A 26,568-nucleotide genomic window follows, 5' to 3' on the forward strand; every position below is an offset into this window, starting at 1 on the left:
GATGTGTATTACTTAAAAAAATAATTCTACAGAACACAAACAAAAAAAGATTTTCAGAAGAATATCACTGTTATGTAGGTCAATTCAATGTAAGTGAATGGTGGCCAGACCTTTGAAGCTCCAAAAAGCACATAAAGGCAGCATAAGAGTAATCCATAAAACTCCAGTGGATTCATCAGTCTTCTGAACGGATCAAATTGTTTTTTGGGTGAGAATAGACCAAAATATAACTCTTTTTTTTTTACTATAAATTTTGACATTAGCAGTTTTCTTGGCAATCAGGATTTCAAGTTCGATTACACTTCCTATAGCGCCACCTAGGGCTCTGCGCAAGCGTCAAGCACTAGAAAGTGAAATCAAGCTTGAAATCATGATCGTGCCTAGAGATTGCAATGGCAAGATATACAGTGAAAATACCCAAAACCAACTGAATCACTTCAGAAGACATGGATTTAACCACTGTAGTAGTATGGATAACTTTATGCTCCCTTAATGTGCTTTTTGTAGCTTGAAATGTCTGGCCACCATTCGCTTGCATTGAATTGACCTATAGAGCTGAAATATGCTTCTAAAATCTTTGTTTGCGTTCTGCAGATGAAAGAAAGTCATACACAACTGGGATGGCATGAGGGTGAGTAAATGATGAGCACCACCAATCAAATAAGTTGCCATGGGTTTAATGAACTGTTCCTTTTTGATACTTAAGTAAATTTAATATCAGTTACTTTAATACATTTACTTAAGTCATTTTCTCATGAGCTACTTTTATTTGAGTCAGTTTCCATGAAGGTATCTTTACTTTAACTCAAGTATGAAAAATGGATACTTTATACAACACTGTGTGCACATGAGTGTGTTCTGTGTTCTGCCTCCTGGCTGTTTTAGTCTCACCCATTTATTTCTGTGTGTGTGTGTGTGTGTGTGTGTGTGTGTGTGTGAGTGTGCGTGCGTGCGTGCGCATGCTCTGCATTGTGGGTGTGTTATTGTCCCACCCCCTCATTTCTGAGTGTGTGTGTTTAGTATTGTAGCTGATTTATTGGTTTTATTTGACACATAAAAAAAATGTGTTATAGTCTCACCAGTTCATATGTGTGTGTGTGTGTGTGTGTGTGTGTGTGAGTGGGTATGTATGTTTTGCACACTGGATGTTTTATAGTCTCACCCTTTATTTTTATGGTTGGGTTTTCCTGCGTTGTGGCTGATTTTTTGATTGAATATGACAGATTAAAAAAAAAAAATTTCTTTGTGTCATGGTCTTTCCCATTGATTTTCAATGGGTGGTCAATTGTGCAGACAAAAGGTGTCGCTTTTTTTTTTTTTTTTTTAATGACCACTTGTGGAATCATGCCCACATTTCTTTTCTTTTTTTATGTTCAGAGGGCAAGTGGAGGAAAAGTCACTAAGTCTTGTACCACTCAGATAAAGGAAACCATTTTTATTAAATCAGCAAAAGTGATTGATTCCATTCAAAAATGACCAAAGACCATAAGAGGGTTAAATAGTTTTAGATCACACCACAGCCAGGACACGTCAACTTCCCTACATTACTACCCGTGTACATACAGCCTAAATATTCTGTTGTTTTACAGGTGTAAAAGAGATAAGCATAGTGATTCTGATGAGGACAGATATCACCAACTATTTCAAAAGGTACTTACCAATAATATTTTTTTGTAAGTTTTAAAAGCAGGTCATCAAATTCAGGTATGGGTGATTCACCTAAATGTGTTTACATGTTTGGATGTTCAAAGATTGTTACGTGTTCCAATCACCACCTAATATCAAACATTGTTTTTGTTTGAGGCAACATGTTTATAAAAGATCGTTATATTGAAATGCCTTTCTTGAATTCCTTGTTCATCTTTCAGTTTCATTTCTCATCAGCTCACATCCAAATCAGAAACATGGAGACAAACCCAATTGTTTCAGTCACTTCTCACACGGAGGTGTGTCAGCAGCGCTGGCTTCAAGCAATGAATCAAAACCTGCTGGTCAAGTATAACAGAATCATCACAGAAAGTTTAAATGTTGTGCTTATTGCTTTCACTGATTGTCGCAGCACTATAGTTGTACCCTAGGGGGCACCATTTGAATGTAACATTCGTTTGTGACTATCTACTGTATATTGAACAACACAACTGTGCACTATGGCAATTATTGTAAAAAAAATAAAAATAAAATCTATATTGTCAGGTCGGTAGACTCTCATTTAACATAGAGTGGGGTTTAAAAGACCAATTGTGAAAATGCATTTTTTTTTATTTAGTTATTTATTTTTTAATGTTAAAGTTAAAGGTTTCTTTAACATTATTTTTTTTTCCTATTTGGTATGTCCCTTTTTTCTTTAATGACAGAATGACTTGAACTGGTATGGGCTCCACAGGTTTGTGCAAAACCTTATGATCCTTGTTATCTCAGCAGTTAACATGGTCAATATTGTAAATTTGCTTAAATTACATTAATGACTTAGAAATAGTGCAAATTCTTAAAAATGTATTTTACATTGCATTGTTTGTTTGTTTTAAAATTTTAAATGTTTTCAAATACTTTGTTTATTTCCAGGTTTAAAAGAGATTTTGAATCCCAGATTTTCAATTTGGACTTTTAAACCTGATTGTATTTGTTTCAGCCATGCATTAAATAATTCAGCTTCAAATAAAAATGTAAACAGAAACATTTACACAGAAAAAATATAAAAAAAATCTTACTGAGTGTTTTTGTCTTATTTTCTGGTAAAAAAAAAATATCTGAACTAGAAAAAAATAACTTGAGAAGCAGAATGACATATTTACAGTGTCATTTTAAATCTCACTAAATGTCATTTAGTGAGATTTATGCTTTAAACAGGAAAACAAAACTTTTCCTTTTGAATAATTTTTCATGTTATAAACATAAATGTTACAACATTTCGTAAGATTTCTCTGAAAACAAGATTAAAAATTTTTTATGCAATTTTAAAATACATTTATCTTGTTTTAAGAATTTTTTGTCATATTTTATACTGGAAAACAAGAATACTCCATAAGAAAATTATTTAAACATGTCATATAAACATCACATTTACAGCAGCTTTGAATAAGTAATGCGATCACTTTATGACCATCATCTGTCTTTTTGTGTACAGTTGGGTTGCGTTGCAGCTAAATGCTGTTGCTGGGATTGTGCTTTTCTTGGTCCGACTCAACCAGACTTGTGGCTCTGGTCTTCATCTGTGCTTTCAGTGTGAGTTCAACTGTCCTGAAACATTACATATCCTGAGTTTTATTTGATTAATTCATTATGATTATGATAACAATTAAGATTTTGTTACAGATTAGAGAAGCTCTTCACCGGTACACTGAAGCTGCCTCTGATGTCAACATTGACATGTTGAGCATACAAAGAGTCTGTGAATTTGCCAAAATGGAGGAGGTGGTACAGGATAACATAATGCTATTTAAACACATATAAATGCACCTCCCTTTGTTTGCATCTTCACACCACCCCACCCCTAACCATAAATGGCCAAATTCATTGTGTACTGCATTCCAAAGAGGATGCCTAGTCAAATCATTAGATGAGTGTCATTGGATTTCATAACCCTTCTAGGAAAAGCATTGAACTAATGGCTGCCCCCACTTTAACCCAGGCTGCATCGACAGTCACCTACAGAGCACCATTTGACTGGCCACAACAGGGAGAGGTTAAGTTCCGCTAGCCAGCTATTAGGGGACTTAATCTCATTTTAAAAGGAGAGAAGGTACTTTGAATGTTGAATGTGAGGGTGCATATACAAATGTATTTGGATACTTAAGCTACATTTAAAAATGCATGGATGTTATAGATAGATAGATATGTAAGTTTTAGGCTGATGTTTGCGTATATACACACAGATTGGGGTCGTGAGCAAGGAAAAGGCAGACACTGATCGCTTGGTGAACTGTCTGTTCCAGGCAGTGGAACCAAGCAGTGGTGCTGTTCTGATTGACAGTGTAAACATTGCCTGTGTGGGTTTACACAACCTGTGCAGCCGTCAGCGAATCATTTCTCAGGCAAGTGAAACAATATTACCTTTCCAAACAAGAGAAAAGGGGCAGAGATGCAGCCAGAGCCAAACCAATTAAAGACTTGAGGGGAAGGAGTGTTGACAGGTAACAGAACTATTTCACTGGGTGTGGTAGAAAGAATGTTATTAAAAATCGTGCGCAATCCAGAAGTTTACCCAGGCTCCACCAGTAACAGGCATTATCCAGTTAATGTTTTCATCAAGGTATGTTATGCACTACAGGTTCCTATACTGTTCTCGGGTCCCCTCAGGGCTAATCTGCACCCCTTTGCTCAGCATACTGATGCACAGGTGTGGCTGGTTCTGGAACTCTGCCATTTAAAGGAGCAGGTTCGACAATTGCCTGCTCAGCTGCTGCACCCAGCACAGAAGACGTCCCTTGTTCTCAAGTGTGTGGGAATTCTGGTAGATATTTTGATGCCTCAAGCCAATGTACATGTTTATGTAACATTCAAAGCAATATATTGTACCAGAATGTAGTTATTTGTAGGCCCACATGGAATCTGCACCTGCAGAAAATTCCACACATTTCCACAGAATTGGAACTCCAGTCATTCATAAAATTCTACATATCCCCTGCCCTTGGCATGTTTGATTTATTAAATATTTTAGAGAATATTTTACACATTTTATCACACTTAAATCCAATCTGCACATTTTCTCTTTAAATCAGTGAAGACAATGCATGAAAAAGTCACCGGATTAAATTTGGCCTTGTTATCTATAACGCCTGTTTTACATTGCACACCGAAGCAGTGTGTGAGCCGAACCGATGAAGTGCATCATGACAATTTCGCAGCAAACAACGTGGTTGCTTTCACACCAGCAGAGTTTCTGTTGCAGAAACTGCTGCGCTCAATACAGAAAATTAATTTATAAAATGGTTATCAGGAGTGAGCTATTGATAAGTGTTACAAGCTTGATCGTCATGAAATTTATTTACATGATGCTGATGTTATCTAATGCAGACTTGTAGAATTATTTAATGTAGTGACAGCCAACACAATAAGCTCTGCTCATTTTTAAACATCATTATTTAGGGGAGGGGGAGGACAATGAGCCTGAATGTTGTTTTTCACAACAAATGACGGATTGATCACTCGGTTTGGCTCGATCACACTTAATAATATAGTCCGAAAAATTTAATTATGCACAACCATTGAATAACAGTATCTCTGTTCAAACAACAGCCAAAACATTTAAGTGCTGAGTACTTTCCTTGCAAAAAGCACGCACTTCCAGTATGTTAACTCACCATCTTCACCAACAACCATGTTTTTTCCTTTGCTAATTAATCCTTATAAAAAATTGAGGGCAACAGAACAGTGTAATACAAGTGTCTTTCAATACAAGACTGAGATCAGTTCTAAATTTATTGACCACACATGCTGTTGCATGCATTTATTTACATTTGACAGCACACTCGGCTGTATATGTGTATTGCTGTTAACCCTTTAGACCTGATCTCAATGTAACAGTTTATAGAAGGGCAGTTTAATTTTTTTAAGGCTATGACTTGTAGTATGCTGTAGTTTTAAATTATTAAACCGTATGTCTGCTTAAGCTTAATAAATATAATAATTAAATTTTGTTTTTGTCATAAAAAGGTCGTTTCCTTCGAGATTTGTAATTAATTAAAACAAAAACACACTAGACTACAAATATATGCTTAATCTGTGCAATATCTACTTTTTTGTGTCACCTCATCTTCATGATGTCCATCAACAGTGCACTTTCACATTAATTTAGCGTGAGCAGTGCAGCAAAAATAGACTCGGTGCCGAAACTCCCGCTGCACTGCTGCTTATGCGCTGCTTCTGCTTACGATGTAAATAACATTTTTTTTTAACATGGACGCCAGAAAAAATATGCACTGCTTCTGTCCTGCTTCGGCGTGCAGTGTAAAACAGGCGTTACACTTTACAATAAGATTCTATACCTTAAAGGAGCAATATGTAATATATTTACTTTACTAAAGCATCAAATTTTCATAATATGTTATCAGAGATTTAGGAAACATGCTAAGCTGAAATACTGACTTCTCTGAAAACAGTGCTACAGCCAGTATATTCTACTTTGAAATGTCTGTTCTGGGCCGGAATTTCTGTTTGTGTTTTGGCCTGTGTGATCTCGCCCATTTCCCAATAGATTTTTGACACCCCGGCTTGCCAGATTTGAAACAAGTTAGCAGGCAAACACAGTGCGCTGCAGCCATGGAAGCCAGCAATACATCTAGCTAACATTGACAGAGTTATACAAAATCCACATGAGCTGGTTTATAATTTGCAAACAATAAAAACACTGCAAACGTATACATTATAGCTGATCAGCTTGCAGTGTAAGGCTCATCGCTTGCCATTGTCAGTTTGCTCATTCCTGTTGCGTGTCCTCAACCTGGCAACCTGTGTGAGCTTCAAGTCTGGGGAGGAGGGGGCAGGAGAGACAACTCTCTCCAATATTTTGAATTTGGACTGCAGTACCCATTTTAAACACTTGATATCAATGTTACATTTTGCTCCTTTAACATAAATGCATTAGGGATCATGCACTAACACGATACAGCAGTTATTAATCTTGGTGAATGTCAATTTAACTCATTCTTAGTTCATGTTGGCTCATAACGCATCAATGTTAACCTATACAACTTTTAATGTAAAAAAAATATTAGCAAATGTAGAAATTAACATTAAGCTACTGTAAAAGTATTTTTAGTGCATGTTAACTATTGTGTTAATTGATGTTAACATAAAACCTTATTATAAAGTTATCTTTAAAAGTTGTCTTAGCATAGATATATGAGCGTATGATTGTGTTGCATTATGAAGCAACCTTTATGTATTGTCAAAACAAACAAATAGTTGTTATGGGTTAAATATTTGTCTTTGTTATGTTGTATAAGCCTTGGGCAGAGGAGGTTGCTATGTTTGGCTAGAGCCGTGCTGGAAAGGGTCAAAATTCTGCATGTGGAAGAGGCTCTTCCTTGTGTGGACCTAGAAGCCGAGCATCTGGTCCAACAGTTGATCCACACTGAGTTTAAAGACTGCACTGTGCTGCGGCTCACTCAGAATCCACTCACTGTCCTGCACACAGACAGGTCAGGATCAGTCAGTTTTTTTAATCAACCTGTGAGTCATTCAGTTATTCGATTGATTTCAAGTATCCAAGAAGGTTATTTATGGTTACCTACCTGTTGTTACTCCCCCAGGATGCTGGTATTGAATAAGGTACAAGCTTTGAAGTTTGATGCCCCTTCCACTCTCCTCCAGCAGGGGCCGTTATTAAGTCAATGAGAGGAGACTTGTTTTAAGGAGGGGATTTACCTGTAATCTTGCATCAAATGCTGATTACTTCATCATTGGAAATTGGTTCCAGTTTTATTAAATCATAGCAGGCATAATTTATTTAAGATTTTTAATGCTTTTGGATAGATTACACTGAGAAAAAAGTAGACCACAAATGCAAAACTTCCCCAAGTCAGGCACGTGCACACATAGACATTAAAGGGGGCTTGAGTACCTGCCCTTTTTCTTCCTCGAGAGAAAGTGCCCTTTTTTCTGGGGTGCATTTTTCTTTCTTTCTTTTTTTTTTCATATATAAATGAATATAAATGAAACGCACAGCTTCCCTGTCAAACAAATATATTTATTGAATAAAAGATCAAAATATCAGGTCGGGAGATGAGAGTTCCGATGCCTTCCCTCCCACTCTCTCGCCCTCTCTCTCCCTCCGCGTCTCCGCACAACAGTGCAGCACACATCGGCACATCAGACACACAGACAGGCAGGCAGCAGCCCCTCCCAGCTCCTATCCCAGTTGTGTTTTTCTTGGCTTGTGTGGAGGTGAGTGGTGATGAACAAAAGACTAAGCTACCAGTGCCTCGACTTTACTAGTTTTTCTAATTAGCCAAAAGACAAATATAGTTAACTTGTGTCTTGCTAACATGCATGACTCATGAGCTAAAGTTTAGCTAAGGCAATATATCATGGCCATACAGGCTAATATTTTTTGTACTTAATGGAGACACTACAGGTGAATACAGTAAAATTTGTGTCTAATAACGTCATTACAATTGCTACATTGATATAAAAATTAGGCAGTAACTAATTGAAATGCACTAATTTGGATACATTTGACAAGGCACTGCAGGTGAATAGGATAAACAAAATAACTAAAGCATATCACCACAGAACTTCCCCAGTTAATGACTTACATCAAGAGTCTTTTCCCCTGAAATGTTATGTTTAAATATGCAGATTAGCTTGTTTTGGTTAATTTAGAAGAAATCTACAGATGCAAAAAGACAGAGGGTAGTAGGCTTAAAACAAACACCATCTAAATGTGTATTTTTGAAATAGACCAAAATCTCAAAATTGACCACTACATGAAAAAAGTGTCCTGCCTTAAACAGTAACTTCATCATTTTGATCGTAGGCTCCTCATCTAATAACTATCCATTCTATTAGTTTGTTGTATGCTGATAGATCTTTACATGATACAGTGGTCCAATAACACCAAAATAATTAAAAACGATTTATCGCCTTGTGCAAAATAAACAAATTATTAGTGAAACTATGTCCCTCTCCTTGGTGCAGTCATTTATTCTAAATATATACTTGAAAGTAGAAACAGAAAACATGCACATTGTGGCATAGTTTCCTTTGCTGTTGCCTGCTCTTGTGATAAACTTAATGAATACTAAAGAAGACCATGGTCTCTGTGTGAACTGATTATTTTGTAGAAATCTGTTGAGCATGAAACAATTGCATGAGTGTGAGGGAATTCAAATAAACTGGTAAGGAAGTCAGAGTTGTGTTAATATATTTAACATTTTGTTTAAAAAAAAAAAAAAATTAATAAATAATTATGAGAAGTGCCCTTTTTTCCACTTGAGCCCCTGCCCCCCAAAATGTCTGTGCACGTCCCTGCCCCAAGTTATGTTGTGGGGTAGGTTATTTTAAATGTAAAATATTTAAATCTTAATTTCACAACTTGTTTCTGCCACTTAGCTGAAGCAAAACTATTTGGTAAACACAAGCTCACACACGTACTACCAAGAGTGATCCAGTTTACCAAATTTTTGTTTAATGATACCTCAAATAGAGCTGTTTTTAACTGAATTGTTTTGTCATGAATGTTCAATTTCTTATAATTTTTAACAAAATGATATTTTTACATTTTTGATATTTATTGGAGTGTTTTACCATGAAACAGAATTAGCGTATTAAGTAAAATACTAAATAAATAAATAAGAACCAAGCAGCAGGTCTTGTAGGTACTTCCATTTAAAGGGTTGGTTGTGGTTATGCCCAGTGACTGTGTCTTACATAATTTTGCCGTTTGAGCTGTCTGTCGACACATTCCCTTCTCTCCATTTCCTTTGCAGTTATTGTCAGTTCATAGCGCTTTTGAATTGCATTAACCTTTTAACAGTTTTTTCACAATTTTCCATAATGTAACTTTTTTCGTATCTTTGATTTGTGCTGATTTCAACACCTAACCCTTATGTTACGAAGAACTTACTTTGGTATAACATTTTAAATGCACATTTTTGTTATATTAGACTGAATGTTAGCAGTTGCTCTGACTGGGAGAAGAAAAAAAATTCGAATAAACATGGCTTTTTTGAAAATCAAGATATTTCTTTTGCTTTCTCTGCTTTATGCTCATTTTATTTTATTTTATTTATTTATTTTATATGCTTTTGGAATTAAAGAAAGAGAGAGAGAGAAAGTAAGAAGGGTAACACTTTATTTTACAATATCCTTGTTACAGTGTAATTACACAAGTAAGTACTGAGTAATATTAATTAACATGTAATTACTATATGGTTATGGTTTGGATTAGGGTTAGTTACTTGTAATTATGCATAATTTACTGTTATTACTATAGTCAATACATGTAATATGTATAACAAGGACACTGTAAAATAAAGTGTTACTGAAAGAAAGAAAGAAAAAGAGTTTTGATTCCAGATGTAAAATAGAACATCAAAACAACCCAAAGTCAGTTATTGCCTCAGCAGCAATAACTGGAGCAACAGCATCTAGAAATCCAACTGCATGCACTTGTGAAAAACAGGTTGCAACACAAACCTTTAAAATCACCTATAAATAATCCCACTTGACAGCCTGTACACTCCATCATAACTCCATTAGAGAGCAGATATTGACAAAGCAGCACTGAAGATATCATGAGGGTGGCTATTGTGGTTGTGTGTCTGATGTGGCTGTCCTCATGTGAGAGCATCAGGCTGAGTCGCTGTGATGTTGTCCGTATATTCAAGAAAGAGGGACTTGATGGCTTTGAAGGATTCTCAGTTGGCAACTGTGAGTACATCTATGACTTAAGTCTCATCTATGCAACTGTGTTTTTTTACATATTTGATATGATTATATTAATGAGCTGGATCCACTTCAAAAGTAAAATAAAATGTAAAGCAAACAGCTTCAACGTGATTTATTTTGTTATCTGATAAAACTTTGGTTTAAACCCTTCACTTAATTTCAACAGATGTGTGCACAGCCTTCTGGGAAAGCAAGTTTAAGACCCACAAAGTGCGAACGGCTGATGTTGGCAAAGACTATGGCATCTTCCAGATAAACAGTTTCAAATGGTGTGATGATGGCACTGCAGGAGGAAAAAACAAGTGCAAAATGCCCTGTGCTGGTACTTTACTCCCTAATGAATTCCATGTGTCCATATCAATCGATTTGATTAGCAGTTAAAATTTAGGTTTTTGTTAGCTTTTTTCCTGTGATAAACAAGTGAGGTCCAAAAGTCTGAGACCACATTGTAAATTTGGTATTCAAATTTTTATTTAAACCTTGAAATAAACTGAAAGTTTTAGGATTAAAAAAGAAAAGAAACAAGAAAAAAAAAAACATTATTATGTAAAATAAACTTGAAATATTAAAGATTCTACTCTTTTCAATAAGCAAATGTGTGACATTGACCATGGCAATATGTTTGTAAAGGACAGATTTGCATCTCAGAATGCACAACACGTCGAACATTGAGGTGGATGAGCTACAACAGTAGAAGAACATGTCTGGCACTTTATTAGGACCATCGTGTTTCTAATAAAGGGATCAGTGTATAAAATTTGAAAAATGCAAAATCGCAGCATTTTCACTCGTGATCTCTGAGTCTTGAACCCCACTGTATGTCGTTTGTGTGTAAAACGTTTGTTTAGATTGAACATAATATTTCCCCTTTGATAGATTTGCTGAGGGATGACTTAAAAGCTTCAGTTGACTGTGCAAAGCTCATTGTGAAAGCTGAAGGCCTGAAAGCATGGTAGGTATTCATTGGATACACATAGCAGATTATGGGTTTTAATCCAAACAAAGCCCATAACAAAGGATACTTGTTCCTTGAGGAGTTTGGCCTCAAGTTCTGCTTATTAATCCACACTATCTGCATATATTGATCCTGTCATGCATTTATGATTTTGACATAATGGTTTTGTTGATCTTTGTGTATGCAGGGACACCTGGGATAGTTACTGTAATGGCAGTAAAATGTCACGCTGGGTGAAGGGTTGTGATGATCACTAACAAGGCCCTGATTGCTTTGGAAAACTTGAATTAGCTATAAATGCATTTTAACCTCTTAACAGATGTAACATTTCAAACTAAAACACAATTGTTTTCATTAATATTTGTAACCATGCTTTGTTCAGGTCTTGTGGTGTATATTAAAGCATCTTCCCAAATTATAAATCATCTGTGCTGGTAATGCTTTTCTATCTGATTTAAGCACATTGTTGAATACATTTTTTGTAGTTATCTATTCCTTTTGGATAAAGCTGATGTAGCAGTGGTAACGCTTTCTATGAAGCCCATATTTATTATGCATTGTAAAGGCATTACAAATGCATTATTTTGCATTCATATTGTCTCATCATACACCTTATAATAAGTTATAACTTCTCATAAATAAGTATAAATACAGTTATAATACATTACAAGACTTCCCCTATTCATAGTTATACTTTAGAGTATAATCCATAATAACACAAGCAACCTCCAATTTTAATGCAGCAGATGTAAATAAAGTTAATCGTATAAGTGCTGTCATGCAAAAGCAGCATAGTGTAAACCGTCAAAAGGCTTTATGATGTTATCATATTATAAGTGGTCTTTGCCTGCTTTAAGTAAAGTTACAAAAGCAATATATTCTTATAAACAGCCATAACATAAACTTGTAACATACAATAACTTAAAAGTCAAACTTATATAATGGAAATTATTTATAAAATAAGTCTCCAAATAAGATGCACAAATTGAAAGTTAATTGAATAGAGCCCAGTATAGAATAAATTTTTTTTTTTTTTTTTTGGGTGTGTTTACACCCAAGAAGATTGGCTACATGTGTGATCAACATTAAATATTTAGAGTTTCTGATATATTTATAGTTATAGTATAATATGGTATACAGTATAGTGTATTGTTGCTTGTGTTATTATGCATTATACTCTAAGGTATAACTATGAATAGGTCATTATTATTATGTATTATATATAATTGTGGTTATAATTATTTATGAGAAGTTGTAACATATTATAAGATGTATTATGAGACATTTCTTAATGCATTATAATGCCTTTACAAATCATTATAAATATGGGCTTCATAGAAAGTGAGAATCTAGAGTCAGAATCTAATACGGCGCCTGCAACAAAATGCTACCATTTGTAAACTTATGATTAGGTGTGGTACCAATTGTGGAATCACAGTTAAGCGTAAGGTTTGATTCTTTTCCCCACCTTCAATTATGTACACATTAAAATCAATGAAATGCATCCACCATCACAAACATGCAAAGCCCACCTGAGTGCAATCACATACACTGATTATCATTACTGTAACCACATTGATTAGCATCTGATGGCTTTGACATTTGGAGCACAGTTAAGATTTACAGCTTGCAGGATGAGGGGAGATCTCGTTTTGTTTTCATCATTGACTAACTGTATTCCAATTTAAATAGAGAGATGTGAAGAGCTGTGTTTGTATCTTGATCGGGTGGAGAGTGAGACGTTTGTGTTGTGTATCTCTAATAGGCTAAAATCACCCCCCTCTCCAGATGGGAAAGGGTTTGTTTCTTTAATTCTACCCTGTGCCACCACACTAGTGATTACAGTCATATCTATAATTACCAGATCCTGAGTGTGTGACGTGAGTTCTTCTGTCGAAGCCGAAGGACTGATTAGTTTAATTGGCTCCATAATTAGCAGTGTGCTTTAAAGTCTCTGCTGTCACTAATTGCAGACCAGGGTAAATTGCATACAAAGTACCACATCTTTTCAGTGTTAATGCAGTCCAGTTCATTTGTCTTATGTCTCGTTCTAACTCTGCCTGCCAGCTGGACCCCCTGAAAGCATTCTGATCTCTGCCTCTTTTTAAATTCATGGCCATGAACTTTCTGGCTGTTTCTCATAAACATCAATACAAATGGTGCAATTGCCAGTGGATATTTGCGTTCAAATTCAACCTTGATCTATGGGTTAGATGGAGCTAAGGTATTTTCACAAAAGAAACATTTGTTTGAGGAAATGAAAAGCAGTGATAAGGACTTTGCTATTCATTTAAAGTATATCAACAAAAACCTACATTAAGCATTTTATTCTGTGACAAATCACAAAAAATAATACAGATAAATATTTAAACTCAAAACACTTTTTGGTTCAAGTGTTTATGCAGGGAGACTACAAACAAAGAAATGTAACCATTTTAGAGCCATAAAAACTTACTAAAACATCTTCAAAATTATATATGTTTAATCCATTTACACTTGTCCAATTCGCCTCTCTCAAAAATATAAAAAAGTATTAATAGCACATTTCAAATTCAAACACAGAATAGACCCACACTCACAGAAACAGAAGACAGAATCTTCCTCTACAAACAGACTTCTAACTGACTAATTTCGGTAAATGACACAATTATTACTATGTTGCAAACCATCATTTTCCTGTTTTAGCTGTGAAAGCACAAGTAACTGCTTATTTTCTATATGCAATACTGTAAAAGGTCGAATTGATGAAATATTCACATGCAAAAAACAGTTTTATAACAGCTTTGCCGTTGCATTTTACAAAAATTATGTACAACTCTATTTCCTTATTATGTTAGTTTTGATTACAACCTCCCCATAAGCTTTAAAGCTACATATCAGTCACTATATAAGCCAATCCTTCCATAATTTAAAGAATGATCACGTTTTAACATCAATTTAGGGTTTTAGAATGATCAGTTGTATGTAACTTTACACTATATTGTTGCAACATTGCATGTGCATCATACTGTATGAGGAGAAATGTTTGACGAAAGTTTTAAAATAAGCCTCTCCCTTCTTAAATAGTTAGAAATAAAGTCCCCTTTTTCTAATACCTCATTAACCTTTTGAAGCTGTCTTATGCTGTTTCATGTTTTATTTTTTCATGCTCTTTTAGTGAGTAATTTCTTTACTGTGTCACTTGCTTCAATTTGTGTGACCCTATTTGCTGTCAGTGGGAACTCTTAATTCCTCTTTTTATGTGGTTCCCACTTGTATTTGTCTTAATTACAGTAAATTAATTGCCCACTGTGCTTGGTGCCAATTAGTATTTACCCTCCCTAAGCAATCCTCAGCACCCTCAGGTCAGACTATCTGACAGGAAACATGAAATAGAGAAGAAATTCATGAGAGCAAATTGGAAACTCAAAGCAGTTCTTGGTAAATGAAAGGAAATAATACATTTGAGTCATTAGTGAGAGGCTGAGGAGCAGCCGTAAGCACAACATTTGCACAGAAAAGTGATACATGTGTAACTACATTGCACATTTGAACTTGTATTATTAAATCTCACACACAACTACCAACCAGACAAGTATATTGCAGATTAAGCAGCATAGTTGAAAAATTCAGAAAGCTGCTTGAATTGTAGAGATGATTTGTGGATCTTTAAACCTCCATGCTGCTGTCTAACTTTGGTGTCTTAGAGATCCAGAGAGTTGATTGGTTAATGCTCGTTTTGGTCCGTGGTTTGCTGTACAAAACAAAGTAAACATTAAGAGTTTTATAAAAGCTTATTACAGTATTTCCACGTTGTTTACTTAGTGTTAATTTGGTGTTTCATAAGGGTTTGCATTAAACCTGTCAATGTTAGTATGTTTTTGGGGAGGACAAATGGCAAGTTTGATTTCAATAGGACTAACTGCAAATGCAACGCTCTATTAATTGAGCTACCACGCAATTTGATCATGTTCAAACAAGCTTGTAAATGTAGTTGGTTATGTCATTAAAACGTTAAAACCATTCCAAGGATTTAAACAATAACAAAGAATTTAGAACGCTACTGCGCATGTCTTGCCCTGAAGCATTCCTTGTAGTGGCATTTCTATAACCCCAGAACTATCTAAATAAAATGACTTTTAGAGTCTAGCTAAAACAGAACAATGTATTTGCAAAAACGGAAAATAAACAACGAGGTGTCATTACCGGATCCTTTAAAGACTGAGTAAACAAATTTTTTCAAAGAACATCAAACGTTTACCTGAAGTGACTTATCCAGACATTGTTGATACTGAGGCGTCTACGCAAGAGAGGCAATGAAAGGCTATTTTATAGTTTAGATGCTCACAGTTATTTCCTCAGCGGCAAGGTTGGGAACATTGGATCGCTCCTGTTATAATCAATGAAGCTGTTAAGCGTGTAACTTGCAGACACGATAAGGGTTTTCTTTTTAATTATATAAAAAGAAATACTTTCCTTCTGTGTTTCTTTCTGTGTGTCACTTCTATACTGCTCCTGCTAGTCTGAGAACTTGGCAGTGGATACTGCAGATATTGTTGACTTTTGTTGACAAATTGCTTGTTAGGTTCCTCATTTGTAAGTTGCTTTGTATAAAAGCATCTGCTAAATGACTGTAAATGTAAATGGCTTGTGCAGCTTCATTAATTATAATGGATATTAGGCTGCACAATTAATCGAAAAACTAATCGCGATTACGACTGCCACAATTATGTAATCGTGAAAACTGAGGATTACATCGTTCAATTTAAGTCTGCTCCTGTTGCGTCAATTATTTCTATTTACAACGTGTTTTTGCAGCAGTTGAGTATTCTAACCAATCACTAACATGTCCGTTGAGCAATGAAATGGCAATGACCAATCAGAGCCGCTTAAATTAGTCCTCCATCCTTTCAGTAATGACAACTGATCCCAATACGCAAGTTTTAAACCGTCTGAATGCCCAGATGCTTGCTTTATGATCCACGTCTGCTCGTGGTGGCACACAAAAATTAATACTGAAGAAACATCACCTGACTCTCAAAAAGAAGCTGTAGAACAAGAGCGAAACGCACTTTGGAATTATTTTGGATTCATTGCATATTGCGCCGCTTGCTTTGAACGTAGATGTTAAACACATTGCACGTGAGCAACACGACAAAACTAAAATTCTCACGTTCTTATCAAGGCATAGACGTGGTGTAAATAAGTGATTTATTATTATTAATGAGAGCATTCACGAGAGTGCAGAACTTTGCAGCGCGTCACTGAGCTCGTGTAAAATGCAGGTCTCAAACAGTGTGACAGCAGTCATTGTAATAGGAGAGTGTGTCGGGTTGCTCGATTTCTTTGTACAATTTATTAAAAACTGTAATAACAGTTTTGTTTTTATCATGTTAATAAGTAGGCCAATGTGAATTTGATTTGTACAAAATAGCAATAAATTAATTCAGCTTAAATGTTCTAAGTTTGTTTGGAGGTGTAGCCAATGAGACATGAATAGCATATTTCAGGAATCACCGTCATTGTTATCGCGTCTGCTCTAATAAGACCCATTTGCCACACAGCTGGTATTAGTAGATTTAACATTTTCACGAATCGCACAAACTCCGATTGCAAATTTAAGATGCTTAAAAGAAACTGGAAAGATTTCCACCATTGAAATCTGCAACTCTGAAGAACCACACGGTTGCTTACTTTGTGACGTCATGGTAATTTAATATTTTAATCAATATTAATAATCGCGATTACAATATCAAGGGCAATAATCGACAATTATCATTTTTGCTATAATCGTGCAGGCCTAATGGGAATGATCTATAGTCAATTTTAGAATTTAGAAATGTTCAAGGAACAAAGACATCACTTCCTTAAAAGACAAACAGCCCTTGAAATGGCCTATATTATAAGTGTTTTAATGTCATAAGATAACATTATTTATGAACTGATAATTTACTGAGTCACTGAGTGTGTTTACATGCACATTCTTACACCGATTATGCTTAATAAGCAGACAATGCGCGTGGTCACGTAAACGCAATAAACGGCATTCCTTTATCGGTGTAAGGTCATAAACGGCGTAAGAATAAACCGGTCGACACTGGTAGAATTTTGCCCATTACAACAATTTTGCATGCCATGTAAACACCTTTACCGGTGTTCTCATCATCTTATCCAATGTGTGCACGTGTTGAGCACATGTCTTTTTGCGGTTTCACGTCAAAAGCAGAGAATAACGCGATTATTTCAATCTCATGTAAACAACGGTTTTCTTGCTTTGTCAGATTTTTTAAATAAGCTGATTTTTTGGAGTAATCAGCGTATTGGTGTGCATGTAATCGTGCTCACTGTTGTTAATTAAAGCACCTCTAGGGTTCATTTCTTCAGCGATATGTACAATGAGCCATGTAAAATAATTTTGCAAAATAGTAATGTGATTCCATGATACCAGGTTGAAAACGTCTGCATTATTTGTTGTTGAATTTTACAGTATGAATTTTATAGCATAGAACACATCACACTGAAGATGAGATATTTAAAGGTATCCTCTATGAACAGACTGAACCAAAGCATCTGTTACAGTGCAACATTTTTTTATGTTACAGCCTTAATCCAAAATGGATTAAATTCATTATTTTCCTCAATTCTACAAACAATACCCCATAATGACAACATGAAAGAAGTTTGTTTGAAATCTTTGCAAATTTATTAAAAATAAAAAATGAAACAAAATCACATGTATATAAGTATTCACAGCCTTTGCTCAATACTTTGTTGAAGCACCTTTGGCACCAATTACAGCCTCAAGTCTTTTTGTGTATGATGCTACAAGCTTGGCACACCTATTTTTGGGCAGTTTCTCCCATTCTTCTTTGCAGGACCTCTCAATCTCCATCAGGTTGGATGGGGAGCGTCGGTGCACAGCCATTTTCAGATCTCTCCAGAGATGTTCAATCGGGTTCAAGTCTGGGCTCTGGCTGGGCCACTCAAGGACATTCACAGAGTTGTCCTGGAGCCACTCCTTTGTTATCTTGGCTGTGTGCTTAGGGTCGTTGTCCTGTTGGAAGATGAACCTTCGCCCCAGTCTGAGGTCCAGAGCACTCTGGAGCAGGTTTTCATCAAGGATGTCTCTGTACATTGCTGCATTCATCTTTCCCTCGATCCTGACTAGTCTCCCAGTTCCTGTCGCTGAAAAACATCCCCACAGCATGATGCTGCCACCACCATGCTTCACTGTAGGGATGGTATTGGCCAGGTGATGAGTGGTGCCTGGTTTCCTCCAGACATGATGCTTGCCATTCAGGCCAAAGAGTTCAATCTTTGTTTCTCATTGTCTGAGAGTCCTTCAGGTGTCTTTTGGCAAACTCCAGACGGGCTGTCATGTGCCTTTTACTGAGGAGTGGCTTCCGTCTGGCCACTCTACCATACAAGCCTGATTGGTGGAGTGCTGCAGAGATGGTTGTTCTTCTGGAAGGTTCTCCTCTCTCCACAGAGAAACGTTGGATCTCTGTCAGAGTGACCATCGGGTTCTTGGTCACCTCCCTGACTAAGGCCCTTCTCCCCCGATCGCTCAGTTTGGCCAGGCGGCCAGCTCTAGGAAGAGTCCTGGTGGTTCCAAACTTCTTCCATTTACGGATGATGGAGGCCACTGTGCTCATTGGGACCTTCAATGCTGCAGAAATTTTTCTGTACCCTTCCACAGATCTGTGCCTCGATACAATCCTGTCTTGGAGGTCTACAGACAATTCCTTGGACTTCATGGCTTGGTTTGTGCTCTGACATGCACTGTTAACTGTGGGACCTTATATAGACAGGTGTGTGCCTTTCCAAATCATGTCCAATCAACTGAATTTACCACAGGTGGACTCCAATCAAGTTGTAGAAACATCTCAAGGATGATCAGTGGAAACAGGATGCACCTGAGCTCAATTTTGAGTGTCATGGCAAAGGCTGTGAATACTTATGTACATGTGAATTTTTTCATTTTTTATTTTTAATAAATTTGCAAAGATTTCAAACAAACTTCTTTCACGTTGTCATTATGGGGTATTGTTTGTAGAATTTTGAGGAAAATAATAAATTTAATCCATTTTGGAATAAGGCTGTAACATAACAAAATGTGGAAAAAGTGAAGCGCTGTGAATATTTTCCGGATGCACTGTATTTGCCTCGTCCTGGTTTTATGCATCCAAGATTGTATTTAATCACGAGAAAAAGTGGCAAACATAGTAAAACAGAGAAGCATCATCTGTTAAGGAGGCAAGACGTTTATCCAAAAGCTTTGAACTGGCTCCAGGAAGCCTTTTACTGAAAAGAGCACACTCAGTCATTGCCAGTGATTAAATGTTTTGTCTGAGCATCCACAGTCTGCCGCAGTGATCGAAAATATGTTAAAAAGACATCACTCTATGGGAGCGGGAGCCGTATAAACATAATAAATTACACAAATAAGGCACTATGCAATGTCTTGCCAAGCATGTGCTGGGGGTTAAAGGGAGATGAACTGTGTCTTGAGGGTGTGCTGGTGGGAAGGGAGTGGAGAATGGGAATGGCTTGCTTCAGCAATTCTGCTTGCCCGTGCCCTGCCAATCCGGATATTGATGGGAAGAGAAGTTGAGTTGGACTCTGTCTCAGGCGCAATGTGACGTAATGCGGCAGCCAAATCACTCCCCCATCGAGATATACCAAATGCACACTATAATAAGTGTGCTGATGGTGATTAGTACAGACTAAGCTGTTTTGCCGGGCACAGTTACAAACAGCTGAACCTAAAGCTAATTAATCACGGTAAAACCTTTAGGTTAGCGGGGGAAGCAGAGGACCGTGTCAGACCTCTGTTAGTGAGTACAAATTCTGATTAATGAAGAAGCAATGTGAAGGCTGTTAGTGTCTATAGATGCTGGTGCGACACTGACTCCCTGATGTGTTGCAGTATTTGGAGGAAACTGTGCATAATAGAACAGCACATTAGCATTAGTCTGAGGAGCATTTACAGTGATTTGGTTTTAATGGCTCACCTCTTACTCAACATCTGGAAACAGCATGTCCCTGAAGCCACCAGGATCAGCAAAAGGAGCGGGATTGTTGGAATAATCACATAGATTAGCAGCATACCTGTGAAGAAGGAAAAAATGCATTCATTTTCATTCAGCAGTTTATTTATTTTAAGTGAAATCAAAATTAGAGTTTTGTGGCTTTTAGTCCATATCTATTAGCTTTGAAGTAATCTGTATGCTTGTGTAATCCTTCAAACTGACTAAATTAGTCGTTAAGTTTGTTCTCTTCTGAGAAAACAGACCAACAATTTTGATGACTCCTCTAGTCCAACACAAATTTTTGTCCAATCAAATGCTCTCTTGAATGAGAATGTCCCTCTCCCTAATACCACCTGTAGCCAACTAGTGAGTAATAAATCATGATTCATGGTTGTGATGTAACTAAAGCCTATTAACCATTTTCAGAAAAGAGACAAGCCCTTCAATATGTCTCACCCAAACATCCTCTTAATAGGAAATATGTCAATGATTTCATTGGGTTTTTAAGGTATTAAATTAATATTACTTGAAGGCCCTGGAATTATAAGTTGGGGGCTTTCATCCTCATTGATGGGAGGTGTCCTTTCCTCTTGTTCTTCTGTGGAAAAATCTGAAGGGCATATTAACAAAGTCATTTGGTAATCAGTTTCAAACATCTGTAACTCTTCAAGTCAGTAGTTTAGTGCAATGATGATGGATTTGACACTTGGCTGCTTACCAGCATCACGCCCTACAGGTCTGTCTCCCTGCTCTTTAACCAGGTAGCTCTCTGCTCAGAACAACATAACAAGCATTGTAAAGCTCTGAGCTAATCCACATAAGTATATGAAAATACTGTGCAAATCGCTTAGTACCTGGTTCATACTTGCAGATGAAATTGTGCTTCATATTGCACCTGTCATCATTCCACTGATAGAGATATGGCCCACCAGGCCCGTCGACAGCAGTAGGCTGATGATACATCACTACACAAGCTTCTCCTCCACAGGATGGTTCATCAGCATACCAGTTTCTGTAGAACAAAGATTAATAATAATAATTAAAAACCAGAGAAGGAAAGTCAGACTTTGAATGTTGGCTTGACAAAGTCCTGCCTGAAAGTTTAATACATTTTTAACAAGTCTATGACAAACAAGAAGTTATATAGAATAAAGCAAATATACTGCATTAAGGTGTTTAAAGAGAGATAGCGTTTTCATTTGAACTGTTTACCATTTGAAGTTTGAAATCATGAACATTCCGGGCCAGACTCTCAACATTCCGTCAGTGTAAGTAAATGGTATTTTTGATCATCCACTACAGGAAAAATTTATGTCTGATCAGTTAAAGATAAAACAACCCCAGTCAGAACAGGCTGAAGGTCTGTGCAAATTGGTTGACATTGTCACATCTTCATCAGCCTCTGCTCCTCCAACCGCCTCTCACTCACCTGATTACTAATCACTCTCACCTTTCCCTCATCAAACCATCAGCCAGTCCTTTATAAAGCCTCACCACTCACTTCAGTCACCGTCTAGTCTTGTTTGGACTCACCCTAGCTAACTCAGCTTTCTACTCATCCTAGTCTTCAAAAGTAATATTCCTGTAATTCTTCAATTTGCAAGATTATTATATATCCTGATTTGCCCTTTGGTTACTTCTTTGTGTTCGCTCTGCTTTCTCCTGAGTTTAATAAAACTGCATCTGAGTTCAACTCATCGTCTTGGCTTCCTGACAGACATAACTGTTTCATGTCTCATGTCAGTCAAATTTGGTCGCAGGTTAGGGATTTAGGAAAAACCTAACTCAAGTTTGTACAATTACAGTATATAGAAAAAGAGTGCTAATGCTTAACATACATTGCTAGGTAGTAACAAATTACATGTAATCTGGATTATGTAATCAGATTACACAAATAAAGTACTTGTAATTGTATTAAATTACATTTAAAATACTTGTAATCTGACTACAGTTACTTTTTAAGGATTACATGATTTCATGTTAATTAGGGAGCGCAGTAAATTGTTCATAATTTATTGATCACCGTATTTTTTCCCTTTTTAAATCTTTTACATTTTTCACTCTAAATCAGCCTACCTAAGATACATGTTCAGTAATTCTTCGAATGCTTTTGGAAGAGAGGGAGGGTTGTGAAATTGCACAGTGACCTGATACATATCATTCTATGTTTGGAAGGGTTTTGTCCATCAAAATGCCCAAATACACATAATTTCATATTCACAATGTAATCCAATAGCATAGGCACAGTAAATTTAGATTTGTTTCGTGAATTGCTTTTGTACTTGGCTTCAAAAATGTAAATGAAGGCACTTTTGCTTTAGTAATAACTTTGAGGCTGTTTTTGTTATGTTGATTCTCAAATATAACTGGTCTGGGCAGCGTTTCCCAAAAGCATCGTAAACCTAAGTAGATCGTAGAAACCATTGGCACCGGTGGGCTCTACAATCAACTTGAGCTTGTGATACATTTGGGAAATGCTGCCCATATCTCTTTCCACACATGGATGGCGTTTATAAAATGCCAAAATTGCAGGACCACATTTGTGTAATGCGCCTCGGAAACTTGTCCATATTTCTAGAAACTCCTATAAGAAATGCCTGATAAATTCAAATAAAAGTGTAAGGTTGGAAGTAATCCATAAGTAATTCAAAAGTAATCGAATTAGATTACACCAATAATCTAAAATTAAATTACTGATTGCAATTTTTGTCATGTAGTTTGTAATCAGTACCTAATTACAATTCAGAAGTAATCTACCCAGCACTGTTAACACACAAAAGTAATACAGTAATATCCATAAAAGAGCTAAAACTTCTCTGTGAACATGAAACATGGAGGAAAAGTCACCATGTGCCATCTTACCTAAACTGTGAGACACTTCCATCAGTCCATCTGTACAGGTTGGGACAGGAGGCAAAGCTGCCAGACTCCTGTGTGTTCTCATTCTCTGCTCGAGTCAAGCCGATCCAGAAATCTCCATCTGTGATGCTCGGCCCACTGGCAGTACCAGTGGAGGAGGAAACACTGAGTTCCTTCAGGAGGTGTTCGATGTGCCTCTGCTCTGAAGAATTCTCAATGCTCAGCAATGAACCTCCGTCCATTTCACACGCCTGTAGAGCCTCCCAGAACGCAACACGACTCGACACATCCCTGAAGTAGGCAATCTTATAGCAAGGATGCTCAGGACTGCCCTGACACACTGTCTGACCTGAACAGACAAAATCCATACTCTATATTTTACTGATTTCCTGCATTTTTAATTAATACACTGCACATCAACATAAGTACTGCATGATACAGTATTCACTCCAGTAGATGCCCAATAGATAGCATGCTAATTGATAAGTAAACCTCATAACATAAGCTCTTTCTGTTCAACTGTAATTGTCTCTAATTGTATGGTAGATTTTCTCATTCATAATGAAACTACTTACTGCCAAGCATTGCATTCATGTTATGATGTAGCAGCTCTTTTGTACTAAAACATGCTGCACAACATTAAAAGAATAGTTCACCCAAAAATGGGGAATTCTCTCATCATTTACTATATATTAAACCACTGAAGTCATATGAATTACTTTTACTACGATTGTCTGTGCTTTTTGGAAGTTTAAAGTACGAATCACCATTCACTTGCATTGTATGGACCTATATAGCTGATATATTCTTCTAAAAATATTTGTGTTCTGTAGAAGAAAAAAGTCTTACACATTTGGGATGGCATGAGGGTGAGTAAATGATGAGGGAATTTTCATTTTTGAGTGAGCTAACTCTTTAATAAACATAGCATTTCATTTAATTTTTTTTTTTCATCCAAAATAAACCCATCATATGTGACTTGTAAGCAATAAATAAACACAGGCCATAGTGTGAATATTCATGCGAACATCTAGTGTTTAGAAGTGGAATTTTTTATATTGTTTTAAACTACACATTTGACAATCATGATCACAATGAAAATCCTAATGTTGACTTTACTCAGCTGACTGAGTAATGTCATCTCCCAAACTTGTGTTATTAAGTTAACTTAATTTGGTTATCATATATTTAAGTTAAGGTAACTAGATGCAAATAGACTTTACTCAGATTTGCTATCTAATTGTTGTTATTCTATTTTTAATTTTAATTGAATGGACTCAAATTTCAAAAACACATCTTAAATAAAGAAGATTATAGCAGATTAGGTAAATCATTAAATAATCTTATAATATATATTTTATAATTAAAATAATCTTATAATTATTTAATCTTATTTGCAACTAAACAATATAAATAATACTACAAAAGAGCTAAAACCTCTATGAATTCTTAATAATGACTATTTAAATGCCCCCATAAATTCCCTTTGACCAAGGAAAAATAATTAAATAATTAAAGCACAAGGGTAACTTGATTTTTCCAGTAATGACACCATTAGGGTTTACAGTGCACAACATTTACCAACTTGAAAATGTAAGTGCTCCCACAATCATTATGATTTTCCACACTCACATGTTTAAATGATGCTCAGCTGAGATGACTGAAAATGTCTTGTAAGTGACAAAGTGAAAGGAAAATAAGCAAGGAATTAATATTTGAGAGACATCATAAATGAAGCATCTCCATCACACAAAATACTTAAGTACACCAGATGGTAACTGTGATTAATACACAGACTGTTAAAAGTCTAATAATAACATTAGCTCCCTGCCCGGGAGGTACTTTAAATAATTGCTTGGTCCAGATCTGCTATATCATCAATTTAAGCCCAGTAATGGGTCGGGTTTAACTGGGGAAAAGTAGACTCAGCATTTTCCCAACCAGCTTCCTTAGCTCTCTTCCTCAATTCTTGCCTTTCTTGCACAGTTTCCTCCTTCCATCATGGAATGTTCTATCAGTTCTCTCCAACACTGCCACTTCCTTGTCACCTTCATTACACCCAGATCATCAGAGGTGGCACTAGGGAGGGGATAGCGTGTGCTTCAGATTCCCCAAGAAAGTCCATAGCACCCCTGCAAATGTTTGTAACAGCCAGCAGATTATCCTCTGTATGATGATTGTATGAAGAAACATTTTCCCTGACAATATTTTAGCAATCATGTCGTGTGTCCCGTATTTCTGTCGCCTGTTTAGAATCAGAACTAGTGATGCCGATTTAAGAAATAATTACTCATTTGAGTTGATTCCTTCAAATAATAAGTCAAACGGTTTAGCAAAATGGTCCGAATCGTTCAGACAGCTCACGCACTGTTTCATTTGGAGCGTTTCTCACTCCGTAAAAACAGAAATGAAATAAACAGAACAGAAAACAATCAAGTAAAATATTTACTGTCATGATACACAGAGCAGATGAGGAGGTAAACTTAACTGTTCAAACTTTATTAAGCGCACTCATTCCAACTGCATATCTCACAACAACTCTCTCTCAGTAATGGTGGAGCAGCCCCCGTAACTAGCAAACCTGGACCCTGCTTTATAACAACCAGAGCCCTTCTACCAAAGTTAACCTGCAAAGTTAGCAAAAAAAGCATAACACAGCGGTACCATAGACATTCTTATGGTGATTCACTGGCGAGGAGACAAGACAAAAGAATAACAAACTGCTTTTGTGAGGAAACAGCACATAACTTAATGAATTGGCTGCCTGTTCACTAATCTTCAACATGTTTTACACTCAGCGATCCTACTGGAATGAGCAATGTGTGGAGTTTAAACAATAAAAATGGCTTCTTTTTTAAGAGAAGTCACGGACAATTTTGCGACATGTAGATGTCAGTTACGGCTCTCCCCGTTCATACTGTGACGGATATATTTTGAATCAAAACCTGCAAGTGCATCCTTCGTTTGACAGTGATGAATAATACACCTGCATGTGCAGCTTTTGAACAACTCAAGGTAAAGCCATTTTTCCAACCAAACGGGTATCGAAAAGTATCATTGCATGCTTTTTTACATGTACATTGGAGTACTATGTAAATACCATGGTGTACATCAGTGCACCGCAGTATTACCATCACAATACCATGGTCCTTCCACAGCAGGCTATATATATATATATATATATATATATATATATATATATATATATATATATATATATATATATATATATATATATATATATATATATATATATATATATATATATATATATATATTATTTTTAGATAATCAAAATCTAGCTGATTTTGAGAAACTTTAATTCGTACTGGATGTGCTGTGTGAATAAATGTT

The 26,568-nt window shown here is 36.3% G+C and overlaps 2 protein-coding genes and 1 pseudogene across 3 annotated transcripts in view; 2 read left to right on the forward strand and 1 right to left on the reverse strand.

Moving 5' to 3' along the window:
- Positions 1-1,904: 1,904 nt before the first annotated feature.
- LOC127431701 (ATP-binding cassette sub-family C member 2-like) lies at positions 1,905-7,430 on the forward strand (annotated as a pseudogene).
- A 2,746-nt stretch (positions 7,431-10,176) lies between these two features.
- On the forward strand, positions 10,177-11,766 carry lyz (lysozyme). Its single transcript, XM_051682817.1, has 4 exons — positions 10,177-10,371; positions 10,556-10,711; positions 11,266-11,341; positions 11,532-11,766. Exons 1-4 carry the CDS (start codon positions 10,236-10,238, stop codon positions 11,599-11,601), a joined length of 438 nt encoding a protein of 145 aa, XP_051538777.1. The 5' UTR covers positions 10,177-10,235; the 3' UTR covers positions 11,602-11,766.
- A 1,862-nt stretch (positions 11,767-13,628) lies between these two features.
- The window catches only part of LOC127432016 (chondrolectin-like), a 40,904-nt gene continuing 27,964 nt past the window's right edge, over positions 13,629-26,568 (reverse strand). Inside the window, exons 3-8 of one of the 2 annotated variants that reach the window (XM_051682748.1) lie at positions 23,218-23,563; positions 21,210-21,367; positions 21,074-21,124; positions 20,882-20,965; positions 20,338-20,434; positions 13,629-15,077 (exon numbers count right to left, since the gene is read on the reverse strand). In XM_051682748.1, coding sequence (XP_051538708.1) covers positions 14,993-15,077; positions 20,338-20,434; positions 20,882-20,965; positions 21,074-21,124; positions 21,210-21,367; positions 23,218-23,563 — 821 coding nt within the window. In that variant the 3' untranslated portion in view covers positions 13,629-14,992. The remainder of the gene's footprint in view (positions 15,078-20,337; positions 20,435-20,881; positions 20,966-21,073; positions 21,125-21,209; positions 21,368-23,217; positions 23,564-26,568) is intronic. The other variant, XM_051682747.1, reaches the window with a different exon arrangement.

This window comes from Myxocyprinus asiaticus, chromosome 41 (assembly GCF_019703515.2).
Source record: "Myxocyprinus asiaticus isolate MX2 ecotype Aquarium Trade chromosome 41, UBuf_Myxa_2, whole genome shotgun sequence".
Classification (NCBI taxonomy): Eukaryota; Metazoa; Chordata; class Actinopteri; order Cypriniformes; family Catostomidae; genus Myxocyprinus; species Myxocyprinus asiaticus.

Excerpts from the sequence above, each read along its gene's own strand:
- lyz (XM_051682817.1), top strand. The coding sequence starts at position 10,236 with ATGAGGGTGGCTATTGTGGTTGTGTGTCTGATGTGGCTGTCCTCATGT. Across the intron at positions 10,372-10,555 it reads AGGATTCTCAGTTGGCAACT|ATGTGTGCACAGCCTTCTGG; the intron begins GTGAGTACATCT and ends TAATTTCAACAG. Across the intron at positions 11,342-11,531 it reads GCTGAAGGCCTGAAAGCATG|GGACACCTGGGATAGTTACT; the intron begins GTAGGTATTCAT and ends TTGTGTATGCAG.